At 51.6% G+C, this 16,941-nt stretch overlaps 1 protein-coding gene across 3 annotated transcripts; it reads right to left on the bottom strand.

Moving 5' to 3' along the window:
- Positions 1–4,235: 4,235 nt before the first annotated feature.
- CRYBB1 (crystallin beta B1) lies at positions 4,236–13,393 on the bottom strand. 3 transcript variants are annotated; one of them, XM_044990263.1, is made up of 6 exons: positions 13,152–13,393; positions 12,458–12,610; positions 10,654–10,772; positions 5,944–6,076; positions 5,390–5,532; positions 4,236–4,504 (listed from the first exon to the last, which is right to left on the bottom strand). In XM_044990263.1, exons 2-6 carry the CDS (start codon positions 12,596–12,598, stop codon positions 4,324–4,326), a joined length of 717 nt encoding a protein of 238 aa, XP_044846198.1. In that variant the 5' UTR covers positions 12,599–12,610; positions 13,152–13,393; the 3' UTR covers positions 4,236–4,323. The 3 variants fall into 3 exon arrangements, with proteins under 3 accessions (XP_044846198.1, XP_044846197.1, XP_044846196.1); XM_044990262.1 differs by having other exon boundaries at positions 12,458–12,600; XM_044990261.1 differs by lacking the exon at positions 13,152–13,393 and having other exon boundaries at positions 12,458–12,806.
- Positions 13,394–16,941: the final 3,548 nt, after the last annotated feature.

Here is a 16,941-nt window from a genome sequence, read left to right as displayed (position 1 = left end):
AATGACATCTGATAACTAAATCCCCTTGTCCAGGTGGTGGTTGCCAAAGGTACTGAGCGTACTATACCACCGGTACTGTCCCTGCGGATTGTCTCTCTCCACTGGATTTCATACACTGTAAGGGCAGCAATTTAACAAGTTTTCCTTTCCCCATCTGCAAGCCTGTCCCTTTTGTGTCACAGTGACAAATTCAATCTTTGCCAACTGCTTCCAAGTGTCTACTTTCTAAGTGCTCTGCTGGCAATAGCAGTGACAGCAATTACCTTTCAGAAAAGCAAACTTGTGCTGCTGGCATGCAGTGTGCGGGCTGATGAGGAGGAGTTGGACACAGGAGGGGAAAGTGCGGTATGGCTCAGATGAGATCAAAACCCCTTAAGAACTGAAAAAAAGCTAAAATGGTGACAGACCCAGCTTTGCCACTGACTCACTATGTAACTGTGAGGCCTTTGTTTCAGTTGTCCTCTATAAAATGGGGGTAATACTACTCACCTACCTCCTCTGGGATTAGTTCGCTAACTCACTGGGAGGATTCAGCTGTTAACGTGTGCACAGTGCTTTGAAGTATTATAAACAGCTATTAAAAAGCTCTGGGGAGAGAAGAGGAAGATGTCACTACACAAAGCACACCGAAAGGGGAGAGGAGGCGATGCTGGAAAAGTAGACTCAGTAGCCACAAACCCATGGTGCTGTGCAGCAAGGGAGAGGAAGGGCTACATCCTGCTCCAGCAGCCTGCACAGCCACCACTGGGCGGAAGCTAGGGCAGAAATTAGCCCCAGAAATGAGAAGCAGAAACACAAGGGACCCAAGCTGGAAAAAAAGCCAAAGAAATGCAAGGGGGCGGTGGGGTGGAGAGAGCTTAGAATCAAAGAAACAAGAGATTGGCTTAGCAGAAGAAACCCAAGTGAGAGAGACAGGCACAGGATGGGGAATGGGTAGGAGAACAGGTCCCAGCTAAACATGAGTTAAGGAAGAAGGTGAAGAAGAGAATAAACATCAGAAAAGAGGAACCGGAACTGTCTGCTGCTCCCTAGAAAAGGGGAAATGGGGCACAAGAAGGCAGGAGGGGAACATTTGGAGAAGAAATAAGAAGTGCTGGGGAAGAAAACTCCTTGGAGACCAGAAAGCTTTCTCACTGATTCTAATGATTAGTGGTACAGTTCATTATTTATAGTTTTCAGTTTAAATCAGTCCAGCCAGTTACTGCAGATCTGCAAATTATGGGCCAGAAGCTCAGCTGGTATCCAGTGGCATAGCTCCACTGCGGTCAATACAGCTATGCATTGTTAGCTGAGGATCTAGCTATGAACACCAATTGTGCTTTTGCTGTTGCAGTGGAAGGGAACAGCTATGGGTGATGCACAGAGGGAGAAACTCACTAACGCATCAGGTCGGGGTATCCAGAAAAGTTCACCCGACTGTACATTCCAGGCGGCATTTGGCCATGACCAGATAGCTGCAGAGTGAAAACAGCTCGTTGCCATCAGCAGCTAAGCACAGCACAGCGAGTTTGACACGACTTGGTGAGCATTGTCAGAGGATGCATATCACCAGGCAGCTCTCTTTAACGCTTGCCATTCTGGGAGGACTGTTTTGGACCAATTATTCTTTCGTGTTTGTTTTAGTAAGCACAGGAAATCCTGTTGCTATTAAAAACGACAATCGCTAGTGCCCAGGCAGCACTGTCATTTTCACTTATGATAACATCTACAGCGCTCGGGTTTTATGGGGGATTTTGCTCATTTCCTAGAATCATAGGACTGGAAGGGACCTTGAGACGTTATCTAGTCCAGTCCCCTGCATTCAAGGCAGGACTCAGTATTAGACCATCCCTGACACATGTTTTCTAACCTGCTCTTAAACATCTCCAACGATGGAGATTCCACAACCCCCCTTGTGTTCCAGAACCTAAACTGCCCTTGCTGCAATTTAAGCCCATTGCTTCTTGTCCTCTCCTCAGAGGTTAAAGAGGACAATTTTTCTCCCTCCTCCTTGTAACAACCTTTTATGTACTTGAAAACTGTTCTCATGTCCCCTCTCAGTCTTCTCTTCTCCAGACTAAACAAACCCATTTTTTTTCAATTTTCCCTCACAGCTCATGTTTTCTAAACCTTCCATAACTTTTGTTGCTTTACTCTGGACTTTTTCCAATTTGTCCACATCTTTCCTGAAATGCGGTGCCCAGCACTGGACACAATACTCCAGCTAATCAGTGCAAAGTAGAGCAGATTACTTCTTGTGTCTTGCTTACAACAGTCCTGCTAATACATCCCAGAATGATGTTTGCTCTTTTTGCAACAGTATTACTCTGTTGACTTATATTTAGCTTGTGATCCACTCTGACCCCCAGCTCCCTGTCCGCAGTGCTCCTTCCAAGGCCGTCAGTTCCCATTTTGTATCTGTGCAACTGATTGTTCCTTCCTAGTTTACAAGCAGACAGGGCTCCAGCTTTTTTGCCGCCCCAAGTGGCGAAGCGAAAAACAAAACAACAACAACAAAAGATAAAGCCGCGATTGGCGGCACTTTGGCAGCAGCTCAACCGCGCCTCTTCATTCTTCAGCAGCAATTCAGCGGTGGGTCCTTTGCTCCAAGAGGGACTGAGGGACCTGCCGCCGAATTGCCGCCGAAGACCTGGACGTGCCACCCCTTGCCATTGGCCGCCTTCTTTCGCTGGTGCGTGGAGGTGGAAATTTTCAAAAGCCAAGCTAGACATTAAAAGTGTTTGCAGCACTGAGCAGTGAGCACTTCTCAAGACATCTGGAAATATGGCAGCAGTCTTTGCTTTCAGAAAGCTGCACCAAAGCACTCCTGCTGCCACACTCAGAGGGTTCTGTAGCGATGTATATGGAGCACCTGAAGAAACAGTTTGACATTGGATCAAGAATAAATGTTTTACTTTATTATTAATTATTCTTCTTATTCTTATTATTTTTAATACTTTGACCAATAATTACCGGACAAGAAGGGAGAGCTGTCTTTGTCATCTGATGGTGCAGATGTGTGAGAGCCTGGCTCTCCTCTCGCTTACCTGTTTCATACTGGTGTAACACCATGGATTGGGAGGCGTTATGCCTGATCCACTGCAGTGTAGCAGAGCAGAGGCCTGCATTCTTCAAAAGAACTGAAGGATGGTGATCAGTATATATATTTTTGGGAGCTTATGAGGCCCCACAACAGCAGACCTGTTGCCAACATGCTGTGTGAGATTTCATCACACAGCGATGCGATATTGATCTGCATCTGACTGGTCAGTTTTACACTGATTCCATTGACCTGATAACCCATTGAATTCCATTCCTGCGACACATGCAGCCAGTACAGCCCACTTCATCCCTTTAACCCCTTCCTTGCCAGGACTCCTGCATCACTAGGGCTTTAAAGCGCTAAGTGTAGTCAAAGCACCAGCGCTGGGAGAAAGCTCTCCCAGCGCTGTCCGTACTCCACCTCCCTGTGGGGAATAACGGACAGCGCTGGGAGCCGCGCTCCCAGCGCTGGGGCTTTGACCACACTGGCGCTTTGCAGCGCCGCAATTTGCAGCGCTGGAGAGGGTGTGTTTTCACACCCTGCTGCAGCGCTGCAAATTTGTAAGTGTAGCCAAGCCCCTGAGTGAAACATCACCGTGTGGCCCGAGGCACTTTAGGAACCTGTCCTGTTTCCTAGCTCTGGTGAAACAGTTGGATTGAGGAGCAAGCGCAGCTAGAAGAGTCTGTCTGCATGTGTAGATAGATTTACAGAGCAGGGCCTCCAATGGCTTGGGAGTTCTCTGCATGAAGATAACAGGGACCAGTCACACCAGGGGATGAATAGGGCCCATAAAGTCAAATATTTGGTCCTGTTCTAAGCTTTGGGCCATACTTAGAAACCCTGGGCGTCCCCACAGCACAGAGCAAACCCCACCTCAAACCCCAACCGTTTGCAGAACCACCGCCCCCCCCCTCAAACCCCAACCGTTTGCAGAACCACCGCCCCCCCTCCCTCAAACCCCAACCATCTGCAGAACCACCGCCCCCATCCCCAAATGTCCAACACTGAAGCTCAGAGCATTGAGCAGTTTAAACAGGGTAAGAAAGTTAGAGGGGCTAGGAATTTCCCCGAGAACAATCCAGCGCAGAACAGACTCCGAGGCTGCTGTAGTTGTCTGATTTTTTGTATTGATTGTTGATTTTGCATCACAATGTACAGGACATCCAATAAATGTGCAATATACAAGGAAAGTGCCGAGAAAGGGGATGCGAGAGAGAGGCGAGATGGGGGCTGTTCACAGAAAGTAGCAGGGGTGTCGAGGTGCTACGTGGCCCAGGATTGCTAGCTAGCAGGGAGCACGCTCACTTCGAAGGAGCATCAGGAGCGGTGAAGCAACCTTTCCGATCCCACTGCATGTCCCTGATGCGACGGATAGACTGGACCTGGGGCTGGAAGGCCGACCATTCATTCCAGTGTCTGAAGTCTCCTCTCTCAAAGAGATACTGGTAGCCTCGGTAGCCAGGATACTGGTATCCAACCCAGCTTTAGGGAAAGCCAAAATAAAGCATCTCAGAGATGTAGGATATTACAGGCCACACGGTGCTGGGGCTCAGCTGGATCAGTGGGCCAGTATTTAAATAAGAAGACATCAGGTGTACGTCTATTGCCACAAAATATCAGAGCCGTAGCCCCCTGGCCCTTGCATGGTGGGTGGCACGGAGCGCCAGGCTGTGGAGCCAGTGTGAGCAAAGGCCACACGTGGTACATGTTTCACGTGAAGCATTCGAACATAGGGATTTTCACCCCCCCCCCCAGTGGGCTTTGCTCGCACTTGTGTGAGTCTAGTGACCTGCGCTGCCCATGTGAGGGCACTGCCCTCTGCTACAGGATCCCCTCACGCGCCTCACTCCTGTTGCTAGGCAGGAGAACCATGGCTGTCATGCTCTCGGTAATGCAGGGCAGGGGTGCCCGGTGCACCTTGCCCTGAGCAGGCTCCTCTGCTCTCCGGGCTCAGCTGTGACGGGACAGAAAGCCCCTCCTCCAGCATGGCCTGGCACGGAGGGTCCCCCACATGCTGTGCAGGACTGTGAATGCTTATTGACTCCGGAACCAGTCGCCCACCTGGCCTTCCCTGTGGCTGTGGCAGGGTATAGGCTGCTCTTGGCACCGCATCCAGACTGTACAGGGACTTTCCAGACTACAGCGGTTTCCCCAGAGCTAAGAGGAGAGGCCGGCCTGCCGGGGGCCCAGTGGGAATCCCTGGCTCTTCTTGGCAGCAGGGAAACCCGTCAAAAGGTTTCTCTGTTGGTTCTAACCCGCGATGAGCAAACAGAGGCTGGGAGATTGGATGTGGATCCGCCGTGCCACGCTCCTGGGGCCAGCGGGGGGCAATAGGGTGTGGGGCAGAGGGGGAGAGTGTCTGCTTACGTTCCACTGGACACTTTCACACTTCCCACCCGGTCACAGAAGCCGTGAGCCCAGAGGCTGGGCACGTCATCTTCCTGGATTTCCATCTTGTTGCCCTTGAAGTCAGCAGATTCAAAGAGGGAGATTTTATAGCCGTCAGCCGCCTGGGGAAGACAGCAGGGTAGAACCAGCTCAGCAGGCTGATCCACACTCACTTGCCAAAACACCAGTGGCCTCATGCCACGGGGGCTCAGAGCCCAGCGTGGGGCAGCTGGACTGGCACCCAGGCGGCAGCAGCAGAAATGACTTACCTGGCCCAAAGCCCAGCACGCAGGGGTTAGTCGCGGGAAGGGAGCCTCCCTGCTCCAGAGCAGAGGGGGACAGGTGGGCACTGCTCTGCACCCTGGGCAGGGGAGCTATGGGGGGGCGCTGATACCCAAGCTGGGAAGAGGGGGGAGCTCCCTTCACTTGTAGCAGAGAAGATGGACCTGTGCTCCCCACACTCCTTTGCTTTAGCCCCTGCCTGCACTCCTGGAAGCAGCCCAGCTGGACTCCAGTTCCAGAGTCTCTCTTACCATCTTGATGGGACGCATGGACCTGAAGCAGTCGCTCCTGTAGCTGCTGGACCAGGTATCCCAGCGAGGATACTCGCCCTGCTCCAAGATGAACATCTCTCCGCGCAGGTTGGACTGCTCGAAGGCCACCCAGCTGAGGAGAGGGGTGGGGGCAGAACATGAGGAAGGCAGCAGAGGGCAGGCCGCAGAGCTACACGCATGAGACAGGTTAGAAATAACTACGGCACTGTCTCATCTCCTGCAGTGGGGCCTGGGCTCAGACTCGATGGCCAGCCAGCAGCTGAGCTCACCTGGGAATTCCCAATCATTCCCGCTTCCCTGCCTCCATCTCGTCTCTCGCCCTGCGTGCCTAAAGGAAATGCTCACACAGGTATGAAAGCAATCGAGAACAAGCCATGCACCCAGTGGTGCCAGAGACACGCTGCGATAGAACTGGGAGGGACTCCCGCAGGGGTTGTGCCCACACTTGCACTTGTCTAGCCTTTATTCCAGACACGGACTTTACAGCCTCTCTTCCGTGATGTCAGCTGCCCATTGCTTCTGCTGGCCCAGGGGGTGGATCTCAGCCCATGTCGGTCAGCAGGAAGTATCAGCATATTGCAGGCTGATAAGTGACCCAAGTGTCTCTACCCACCCTCCCTCCTGCACTGTCCCACCCGGGAGGCCAAGTGTCTATGGGCTGTGTAATCCTGGCTGCCTCGCCCCAGTGGCCATCAGATCAGGCACGTGTCTGGATGCCAGGACACAGCAGCTCCTGGCCTGTTCTGCTGAAATAGCACATTTTGAATAACATGAAAAAGTGCCCAGGGCTGTTGCTGCCACTAGCTGTCTACATCTCATGATCCCAGGGCTCAAGACTCACAAGGCTTGTATGCGGGCACCTATCTATGGATTTGGGGCTGAACTGCAAACAGCGAGGTATAAACCTTTGGTCCTGAATAGTGCCGCGTTTACACCTTTCTGACAGCTCCCCCGCACTTCCCATCTTACCCTTCCCTGCTCTGCTTTATTTAGAGCTCTTCCTCCTGGGCTGATCCCCCCCTCCCAGGCTGGGAATGACCATTTAAGCTATCACTGTGCAGGCTGCTTCCTGCGGCCCGCACCCTTGGACAGCTCCATCCCCCTGGTGGATGGTATATGGTCAGGCCAGCCGCATGGCTTTCACCATTGCGTTTCACTTTCCAAGGAATGCATGGTGCAATTGAAAGTGCTCTTGGTACCTCCTCAGCTGACTCTCCTGGATCTAATTGGAGGCTGCAAAGCACTTTGTCTCTGTCGTTGGTCAGTGATACGCAGGGCCCAGTTGTGCGTTTTCCAGCTGAGGGCTCTGCGCAAACCAATTCCCCTCTTTTTAGCGTTTTCCCACATGATGCTTGTGTCATAAAGTCTCTTCATTTTACCCGAGGAGCTATCCACAGCTTCCCTAGCACAGCACATAGCTTCCCCCACCCCCGTTCCTCCTGCTCCCCCCAAGCATCCTACAGAAGCTCTGCTGAGCTGCTCAGCTCCTGCCCAGACATAACAGCTGCTGCCACACTTCAGTCTGTTCATTAACTCTCCTCAGAACAGCATCAAAAGACATGGGAGATGCTGGCCACAGTCCATAGGATGATGTAGCCATCTACATCCCGAGGCCATGTCAACTTGGCATTTCTCATCAAGTTTCTCCCAGCTGCACTAACAGCAGTGGCAGCAATGGTGTGCGCACCAGTGTAGGGCAGGGCCTGGGGTCTGGTGAAATCACTGGGTTGTGGTTGTGCTGGGGCAGTGGGAGTTTTGTAGCTCCAGAGAGCTAATAAAGAGCAGGTTTAATACAGCATCAGGCGCCATTACGGACCGTTGCTTTCATACTGTCTGAATCTCGAGTCATTCATGACAACCAAACAGATACTGGGCAGGCTTCCCTGGTACACTTATCTGCTTTGCATTGCTCTATATGGCTGCAGGCTCTAGTCTCTGTAGGTCAGGTCTGTAGTTCCTAAGACCATGTCTGAAGCAAATGCCAAGCACATCGGCAGTGACGCATTCCTTTGCTATTCTCTCGAAATACTGGTGTTCTGGGGTTCTCCTGGCTTTACAAAACAAGCACCACATACTCTGCACCTGCTTTTCCACCTCTGGGCTGCATCCTACCTAGTCATAATCCTCCTTTAGCTTAGAGTTTTGTAACCCCCAAAATGTCCATGGTTTTCAGGTTACAGCCTAATCTCAATGCTTCTTCCCCTGTTTGACCAGTACAACAATAATGACACCGAGCATTGACACAGCACTTTACACCTCCAAAGGAGAGATAAATTCATCAGGTGTGTTACCTCTGTCACTCAAAGGTCATGCCAGTGTCAGTCAAAAACCAACTCCTAATGCCTATTGGGGGCTCCTTTTCTTTTGTACAATATTGTACATTCCAGACTACCTCCCTGAGACCAAAACACCCTTCCAGTGGCATTGCTTGGGGTCATCACAGTCTGTGTCGGCTGAACTCCCTATGATCTTTTAATAGCAAGATCAACCATCTGTACAGTTAGTGACTGGCATTCACCTGGAGGTTACTGCAATTCCCACGGCTTCCATCTATTCATACTTCCTTCACTGCTGCTTTTACCAAAACGTGTGGGGCTGCCCTGAGGCCTTCCCCTCTCACACCCACACAAGCTTGGTGTTGCCTGTATTACAGGCTGGGTGAGCGGCTATTCCAAGAACTTGGGTAGTTTTGCCTTGGCTTGCCCTAAATTTACAGGATTCTTTCATTTTACGGCCAGTCTTCCCACGGTACCAGCGCCTGGTGGCAATGTGCCCCTTGCTTTCTTTTTGTTGCCGTGCGCTTTGTTTTACAGATGGAACCTAATAGCTTCTCAGACATCCAGTTGGACTCCCTTTTCTTAGTCATTAGGAATCATAGACAAAGGCCACTCCACATTCAAAACTCTCTTTAAGACGCATGCGCTCCTGGCCAGCTCTAACGTCTGCCAACGTGACAGCTATATTCGCCATCCCTGCACTGCCTGGCACCACCACTCTCTACTGGCTCAGTGCTTCTCGCCCAGAAATGTTATCCCACACTTCTGGCACCCTCTGAGGTTGCAGGAGGACCTGGTCCTCGTGGCCAGGGGGGCCAGTTCCCTGTTGGGAGAGAGGATGAGAGGGCCAGCACATGCCTTGCAGAGCTCCAGGACACAGCGATGGAGCAGTTCCATGCCTGGATCTCCCCTGCATTGCACCTGGTGTCATCGGTTCCCCCTGCCCGGCGGGTGTAACCTGCTACCAAATGAGAAAGGTGCTGGGTCACCGCGAGCTAGACTCCCGTCCAGGGAACTCAACCTTTCCTGTTCAGGCTGTCCGTCAAAGTCACCTGCAGGAATCGATCCAAACCACTCCCCGAGCGGGCACTGAGCGCTTTGCCTTGACCCAGCTTCCTAATACTCTTGGAGTTCCCAGGGATACTAAAGGGTAATGCAGTATTAATAACAAAAATGATGACACAGTAATGTCCCATCCTAGCTCCTCACATTTCAGGTGACAACGAGTGCTGCTCTGAAACTGCCATCAGGGGAGGCTGCGTGGCGCTGAATGCCTGAATTCCCCAGGTGAAGCACCACCTAATGCCGCTGGGCAGAGGCAGTCTGCAGTCTTCGTTAACCTCTGCCAGAGGGACGTGACTGTCCCTCTAAAATACAATGGATGGTAATGAAGCCATGGGTCTGTACTGCATGCCTGCCCCTTTCTCTGGAATAGCTTCTTTCAACCTCTGGTGAGTTGCACAGTTCTCTATGTAGAAGGGATCATTTCCCTTTTCTGCAGGGTACATTTTGTGTCCTTTTCTGACAGACACTCACTCTAGACAACTCCGAGTCCGTCAGGAACTCCATTCCCCAGGGATGATCCTGCACAACTTCATTTCTTTGCACAAGGGCTGTTTGGATTATAGACACACACAGACATGTGTGAAAGCCCCAAAGTCCAGGGTCTGCCTCCTATTTTATTTCCCGGTTCAAATGTAAGTTAAAAGAAAGATTCCTTGTGGGAGCACTTGTTTTCACTATATGAAAGCACAGAGTGAACAGCCAGGATACGCAACTGCAAAATATAGCACAACACACACACACACACACACACACACACACACACACACACACACACACACACACACACACACACACACACACACACACACACACACAGTTCCATTGCTAGACTACGGCAAATCTGACTTCCTAGAAAGCTGAACAGCCTTCATTTTGGGTGGCACCTTCAGGGGGACTGATTTTTCAGGAAGTGCGGAGCATCCACGCTCTGAAAGTCAGGCCCAGTAAGGTGTCTCAGGCTGAGCATCCTAAATCACCAGCCACTTCTGATGGTCTTGACCTACATGTCCTGCACTGCCTTGGCCTGTGCTAACTGATCTGGCTCCAGGAATTGCATGGTGGTGTATTTAAGAGGTTAATTATACTGGCAGGTTGTGGCAATGTTAAATGTAGTTTGATGCGCTGGATACAGTCTGACTCCAAAGCTCACAGGTGCTCAGTTCCCAGCAGTGGACGATAACATTGTATAGACTCTTGACACACGTGAATGGAAGTCAGCAGCAGGGCTATGAGCACTTAGTTGTATCTCCTAGCACAGTGGCTGCCTTTTGAACCCTGCCCTTAGCTCTGCCTGCCTGGCCCCTCTGAGAGCCTCTCGTGTGCCTCCTGCCCCGGCTGTGTCACTTACGGTCCAGTGCTGACAATGACGCTGCGCACCCGGTCGAACCCACGGTCGCCTAGGTTAAGGCACTCGTTTGTGAACTCCATCTTCCTGCCCTGGAAATTCTCCTGCTCAAAGATGACGATCTGCAGGGAGCCCAAGGACAAGAGTTCAGAACCGGCAAGAGAAGTAGCCACCCACTGCGGGGGTCAGCGGCAGATAGCGTTCAGCCTGGCTCTGCCACAGCTGCTGCGCTGCCATCAGAGTTAGCTTCCCCTGGAGTCAGCAGAATGCTAGGACATACGGGAACAGCTGCAGCACAACCCGCATGTTCTACCTGGATGGAGCTTGTGCACCGAGCGCCTGGAGCAGCTGCATGCCACCACTACCTAACTATGCTCCCTCGGGATGGCCCTGAGAAGTTCAGCAGCACAGTAGGTGCCCTCTGCGTGGAAGTGTCTGCAACATTTGGCAGCTGTTAGAGGATTAAGGATTTTCTATTGTGTCAGTCCTGTTTTGAATTGCTCTCTCTTGCCGCAGGGTGGGCTACAGTTTCTGGTTTCTTCCCTGACTACTTACAACCGTTCAGCTTAATCCTGTGATATTTCAGGGACCTGAAGAGATGTGGTGGGACTTCCAGTGAGTCTCAGTTAGGAAGCCCCATCCCACCCCAGCTCACTCTGACCCGCTGCCTCCAGTTGTTCTATGACCGTGCTGACTTGAATACACCCCTCTAGTGAGCCCCAGTGGGAGCAAGCTCCCAGACAGTTCTCCCCTTCCTGCTTTTTGTCCCAGGCTGACAGCCAGTTTGCAAATGGCCTCAAACCAGACTCTAGCTTTGCATCTGAAAAAGGACGTGTGCCTGTGTGGGGTGCGTGGCACAGCCACAGAGTGGGGCCTGGGGCTGAGCTACGCAATGACACACCCAATCCCGGGAAACGGGCAATTCTGCAGGGTCCCTCCCTTTCACAGTGTGGATTTTGCAGCTGCAAAATCAGAAGCTGCATCTAAAGCTGTGGCCTTTGCTGTCTGGAGGTGGTGTGCGTGTACCAGCAAGGGTGGCTTTCCTCCCCATTCCTCCCATGGAGTCAGCAGGGCTCAGGTCCTTTCAGAGCACACCACTGCCATCGTCCCTTCCAGGAAAGGATCCTAGTGCCAGTCTAGTGCCATGTGGTTTAGACAACAGCCCAACCTCTCCTGGAGCTGGGGGAGAGCAGCTGCAGCTCACAGCCTCAGCACCAGCTCGAGAACTGCTGCCCTGCTCCTGAACCCCTGTCTTGTATTTTTCTAGCAGCAGGAGCAGGAGAGAGTAGTGTGGAGCATCAGACCCCAAGCACATGACTTGGGGCACAGCACCTGGAACCATTCCCTATGCAGGCCACTATTCAGCCTCTAGGGAGAGATGGCTGAAGCACTAGAAGACATGCTGGATGGGCTGATTCTGTCTCTGCCTCATGGCTTTTCTCCTTCTCTAACTTCTGTGATTCCCACACAGCCGCTGTTCCGGACGCCTGTTCACTGGGATTTGGTGCTTCACGTAATCGTTTATGGGCTGCTCTGAGGAGGAGTCAGCTGCAAGTGCAAGGCAAGGGCCCGTGCAGGGAGCACTGCCCCCTGCGAGGAGAAGTCCTGTCCTAGTGGAGTTCAGAGGCCTGGGCAGCTGGGGCCCAGGCATGATGCTCCAGAGCTAAGACCTCACTCTTTAGCCTGACACATTCCCCAGCCATCCATGGCACCTTGCTGCTGAGACGCTTCCCTGCCGCTGGGCCAGAGGCTCCCTTGTACCCGCCCCACCGCCCCGAGCCGGGGCTGGTCATCCCGGGGGGCTTACCCTGAAAGCTTGCATGGAAGGCTGCTCAGCCTTAGTGTTCGAAACAGGGGTGTGGTCTGGATATGGGGCTGGGGCCAGGGCTCCCCTCTCCTTGTCATCAGCAGCCTGGCTGGCAGCAGTGGTTTTCATGGTCTCCGACATGGCTGTGGTCAGCTCAGGTGGAAGAGGGGTACCGAAAGGAAACATTGTTTGCAGGTGAGTGCGTATGTCACAAAAACACCCCGTCCCCCGACCGAGGCCCCAGCAGAGGGTTGTTCTCTCCTCCCTTGGGCTGCTCTGCCCACCGCACAGTCCGCTTGCTGCTAGCCCAGAGAGCCAGCAATGGCCCTTCACACCCAGGGGTGCTGCCACCCCCTGTGACTGCCTCAGCCCGCCTGCCCTCAGGGAGAGAGGGGGGTGCCTCGCGCTGGCGACCCAGGCCCTCACTGCCCCATTGCCCCTCTTAGCTGTTTGCTTCTTTTGCACTTGACTGGCAAGGAATAACTGGGGCTGGCTGGGTGCTGGGATAATGGATTCCCGTGCTCTGGCCAGGCCCTTTTGAGGTGACTCTCTGCACATAGCCCAGAGAGGGTCCGTCCCTGCTCCCTGGGCTGGACCCTCTGCCCTGCCGGCCCTTCGCCAGGGTCCGTCCCTGCTCCCTGGGCCGGACCCTCTGCCCTGCTGGCCATTTGCCCAGGGTACTTTGTCTTCTTACCTGGGCAGCTGCTGCTTCTTGGTGGAATGAGCGGGAGTGTGTTTTGGGGTCCAGTGAAGCCCCCACTTTATAGCCTGGCAAGGACAGACCCCCAGGCCGGTGCACAATGGAAGTGCTAGCTCATCAGTGTCTGCCCTGATGCTCGCAGTCATCACATATTGCAATGTGGTCAGTCAGCTGGAAACCTCTGTCAGGCCCCAGGCACAGCCGCTGAACCCAGCACTTTCCATTGTGAGCCCGGGCACAACAGAAGGCCTGACAGGGCTGCTTTCCGGCCCCGCCTTGGAGCCCTGCTGGTGGTAGTGCAGACACCCAGCCAGGGCATATGCAGAGCAGTGACCAGCCCCAGCCCCCACACCTCCACCTCCACAGACTCACAGCCCCCCTAAAAGCCTGGCCTGCTGCTCTGGGCTCCTCTGAGAGGTGTGGGTCCCCAGGGCCCTGCTGCCCACCCCGCCCAGGCTTCTCCAGGGCCCAAACGGCCACAGCTCCATTGCAGGGCAGATGCGCCGGTGGGCCTGGAGCAGGAGGACCCTGGCAGGCCCAATCTAGGGCTTATGGCCCTGCAGGATCCTCCGGCTCCCTCGCTTAGAGGGTTAACCTCACTCAGGGATGGTCAGAGACGGGGCAGTGTGGGGCCTGGGTCCCTGTGCGGCAGCCACTCCCCTAAGGAACCTCCCAGGGCTCTCCCAGCCCCTGCTTGGTGTGCTTGGGGCTGCACCCCCCCGCTGCCCGTGAGCCCTCCAGTAACCAGCCCTCCCAGAAACCCCTCCCTGCCGCCTTCACAATGCAATAGCCAGGCCGGACTTGGCACATGCTGGGCCACGGGCCTCCGTGTGGGAGCAAGGGGCCTCCCCTGGGGAGGGACAATGGGGTATGGGGCACTGACAGGTTGGGGAGAGGCCCTGAAACCCCCTCCTGGGGGGCACATTGAACCCCTCTGCAGGCTCAGCCTGGGCCTCTCTCTCTCACTGAACCGGTGAGCTGGGCCGGGGCTCCACTCCCACCATCACGCTAGCCCCGGGACGGCTCGAACTGGACTAATCCTGCCAGCCCAGCCTTTCTTTGCTTTCCTCTATCCACAGCCTCACAGGCTGCGGCCAAGGCCCGGCTGGGATAGCTGGGTACGTACGTCCTCCCGTCACCGTAGTACTCGAGCCCCTCACAGCATCGAGCGACATTACCCGCCCCACGCCCTGGGCCCCAGGGCAGGGCTGTTAGTCCTGTGGTACCAATGGGAACGGAGGCCCAGGGAGACTATCTGACCTGGGTTATCTCTATCCCAGACTTTTCAGGTTCGTTGTGTGACTGCAAGAGACAGGCAACCCAGCAAGGTCCAAATACAAGTTATCTGAATCTGCTGATTTTAAAATGTCTAATGTTAGTAGCTTCTGCTTAACACCCTTCTTGCTTACTATTGGAATAGAAAGTATTTAATCATCCTATGGTATGATTACATCATCTGACTTTTTCCCAAATACAGAGAAAAAATATGTATTGAACACTTCAGTCTTTTCTGCATTATTATTGACAATTCTACCATTTCCAACTACCAATACCACTATTAGGATTCTTTTTGTTCCTAATATACTTAATGTTGTCAGAGCTGTACCGGTGTGGTGCTCTGCTTTCTCCTTGTTGATATTACTTGGCTGCGTGTGTGAGTTCCCTCTGTGTGCTGCCCCAGCTCTGCAGATAGCTGACACAGCAGACCCGACGAGAATCCCCAATGACCACAGAGTCCAGTAAGATGCAAAGCCACGTCGGCTAGGTTTATTGCGACCTCGGACACCCGTGCAGGGTCCCCGTAGATTACTTAGTCTACCGGGCGTACTGCGAGAGAGTGCCTCTTGGCAAGGACCCGGCTTAGTGGCGGGACTTTCCACTCCCCCTACGGCCGGACAAAGGCACCTCCCCAGGGATGCATTCTTATACACAGATACAAACAAGTTACACATCACACCTGACGTATTAAGGTACAACCTCTCTACGTAGCAAGTTACAACCCTTCTACGTATTAAGGCACCGCCTTCTACCTTGTACATGTTGGTTCGAACAAAACAACTTTATCCATCATATTACCCTTTTGCCCCTGTCATTGGGATGGGCCAGCCTGTTCCTTGTTATCTGTGTGGAATGTGCAAGTATGTGAATGTTACGTACCTAAAAGGTACTGATCTTCTTGCAGCATCAGCCCTTTCCTTGCCAGCTCCTGTGAGCAGGGCCTGCCTCTGGCTCACAGCTTAACTTTGCTTTATGTTAGCAAAGTCTTGACCATTACTTTAGTTCAGGCCTCAGGCCTCATACCAGGCCTCTGATACCAAGGTTTATATCTTAGGGCCTCCTCTTACTACATTCCCCCACTTTTTGTCTTTTTATGGGGAGGATGTTTACCCATCGTCCTGGAAAAGCATAATGTACGGACTAAAGATAACCCAGTGGGCTAAACACTGTTATGTGGTTACCTTATTTTACCATCCATACACTCATGCCCCATCTGTCTTTTTAGTCTGCACGTTCCCTCGTACGACTATTAGACAGACTTTATTATTCAATTATTTTTTGTCCCTTATGGTGGGCCTGGGAATGTTAGGCCCGGGACCATGACTGAGGAATGTAATATTATGATTGAGCCTTAGAGGCACTGCCAAATAATTAATATATATGAATTATATGGATATGGCATATATATTTGTAGTGTGTATGGGCATATATGTATAGTATGTATGTGTACATATGACACCACCTTATATCCAAGCATAACCATGTTTTTCCAATTTGCTAGTGTACTTTGGCCCTTTTACTTTTGTGACACAGATAGAAACACACTCTTATTAGGGCAATTTTAGTGACTATTTCTTTCATTATTAGTAGTAGGCTGAGTGTTTTAAAATACTGGGATAGGGATTGTGATAGTGTGTCCCACACCGCTATGTATATAAGAAATAAAACAGAAATTTGGAGTAGTGACACTACCACTGAGGCCTTTATATATAAATATATTGTAATTAGTTACTACATGTACTGTCCATTTATATTATAGGTTATCCTTAAACTGGTTGTCACCCTCTGGTCAGCTTTACTGGGCAGGAAACAGAAGTGGGTATCTTCTCTGTTCCATTGGTTGATGTAGATCCAGTTGTTTTTTATGGATGCTGTCTTCCAGATAACCTACTGAATGGACAGTAACCACTTTATTAAATATTGCTGTGTCAGGATTTAATATTGGTACCCAGACACTGAACAAGATTGTTTTGAATAACAAGTGCCTCAGTTAGGATGCAGTGTTACTGACCCAAATTATGACTGGTACTAACAGGCAATTTGTTTACCCAATTTGTAGTTACTATGTAACTTAGTTTTTTTACCAATTTGTTTTTTCCTAGTCTTCATGTTGTTTGCTGCTATTCATTTGTTGATTTTTACCTGTGTGTTGGTTAAAACAATTTAGCAAGGTTATACATATTGTACATTAATTACACAATACAGCAATAATACAGCAGCACGATAATAATACAGTAGTACAGCAATAATATAGCAGTACAGTGATAATACAGTAGTACAGCAATAATACAGTTGTTTTTACACAGTAACCAAGTTGAAATTAAATGACAGTTTTTTTTGGTCCAGCTAGTGGTTTTTAGCTGATTGTTAAATTAATTGTCCATATATTGTAGATAGAGGTGTAATTGACCAGTCTCTTATTTATAAAACACTTCATTTTTCTTTTCTTGATGCTTGGGGGTTTCTTCACTGTATACAGATATGAACTGGTGTTTTTAGGGTATGA

The sequence above is a fragment of the Mauremys mutica genome, chromosome 16 (genome assembly GCF_020497125.1).
Source record: "Mauremys mutica isolate MM-2020 ecotype Southern chromosome 16, ASM2049712v1, whole genome shotgun sequence".
NCBI classification, from domain to species: domain Eukaryota; kingdom Metazoa; phylum Chordata; order Testudines; family Geoemydidae; genus Mauremys; species Mauremys mutica.
Note: the sequence above shows the minus strand (reverse complement) of the source record. Positions and strands in the feature narration are given on the sequence as shown.

Excerpts from the sequence above, each read along its gene's own strand:
- CRYBB1 (XM_044990261.1), bottom strand. The coding sequence starts at position 12,643 with ATGTTTCCTTTCGGTACCCCTCTTCCACCTGAGCTGACCACAGCCATG. Across the intron at positions 6,077-10,653 it reads GTCATTGTCAGCACTGGACC|CTGGGTGGCCTTCGAGCAGT; the intron begins GTAAGTGACACA and ends CCCTCTCCTCAG. Across the intron at positions 5,533-5,943 it reads CCATGCGTCCCATCAAGATG|GCGGCTGACGGCTATAAAAT; the intron begins GTAAGAGAGACT and ends TGTCTTCCCCAG.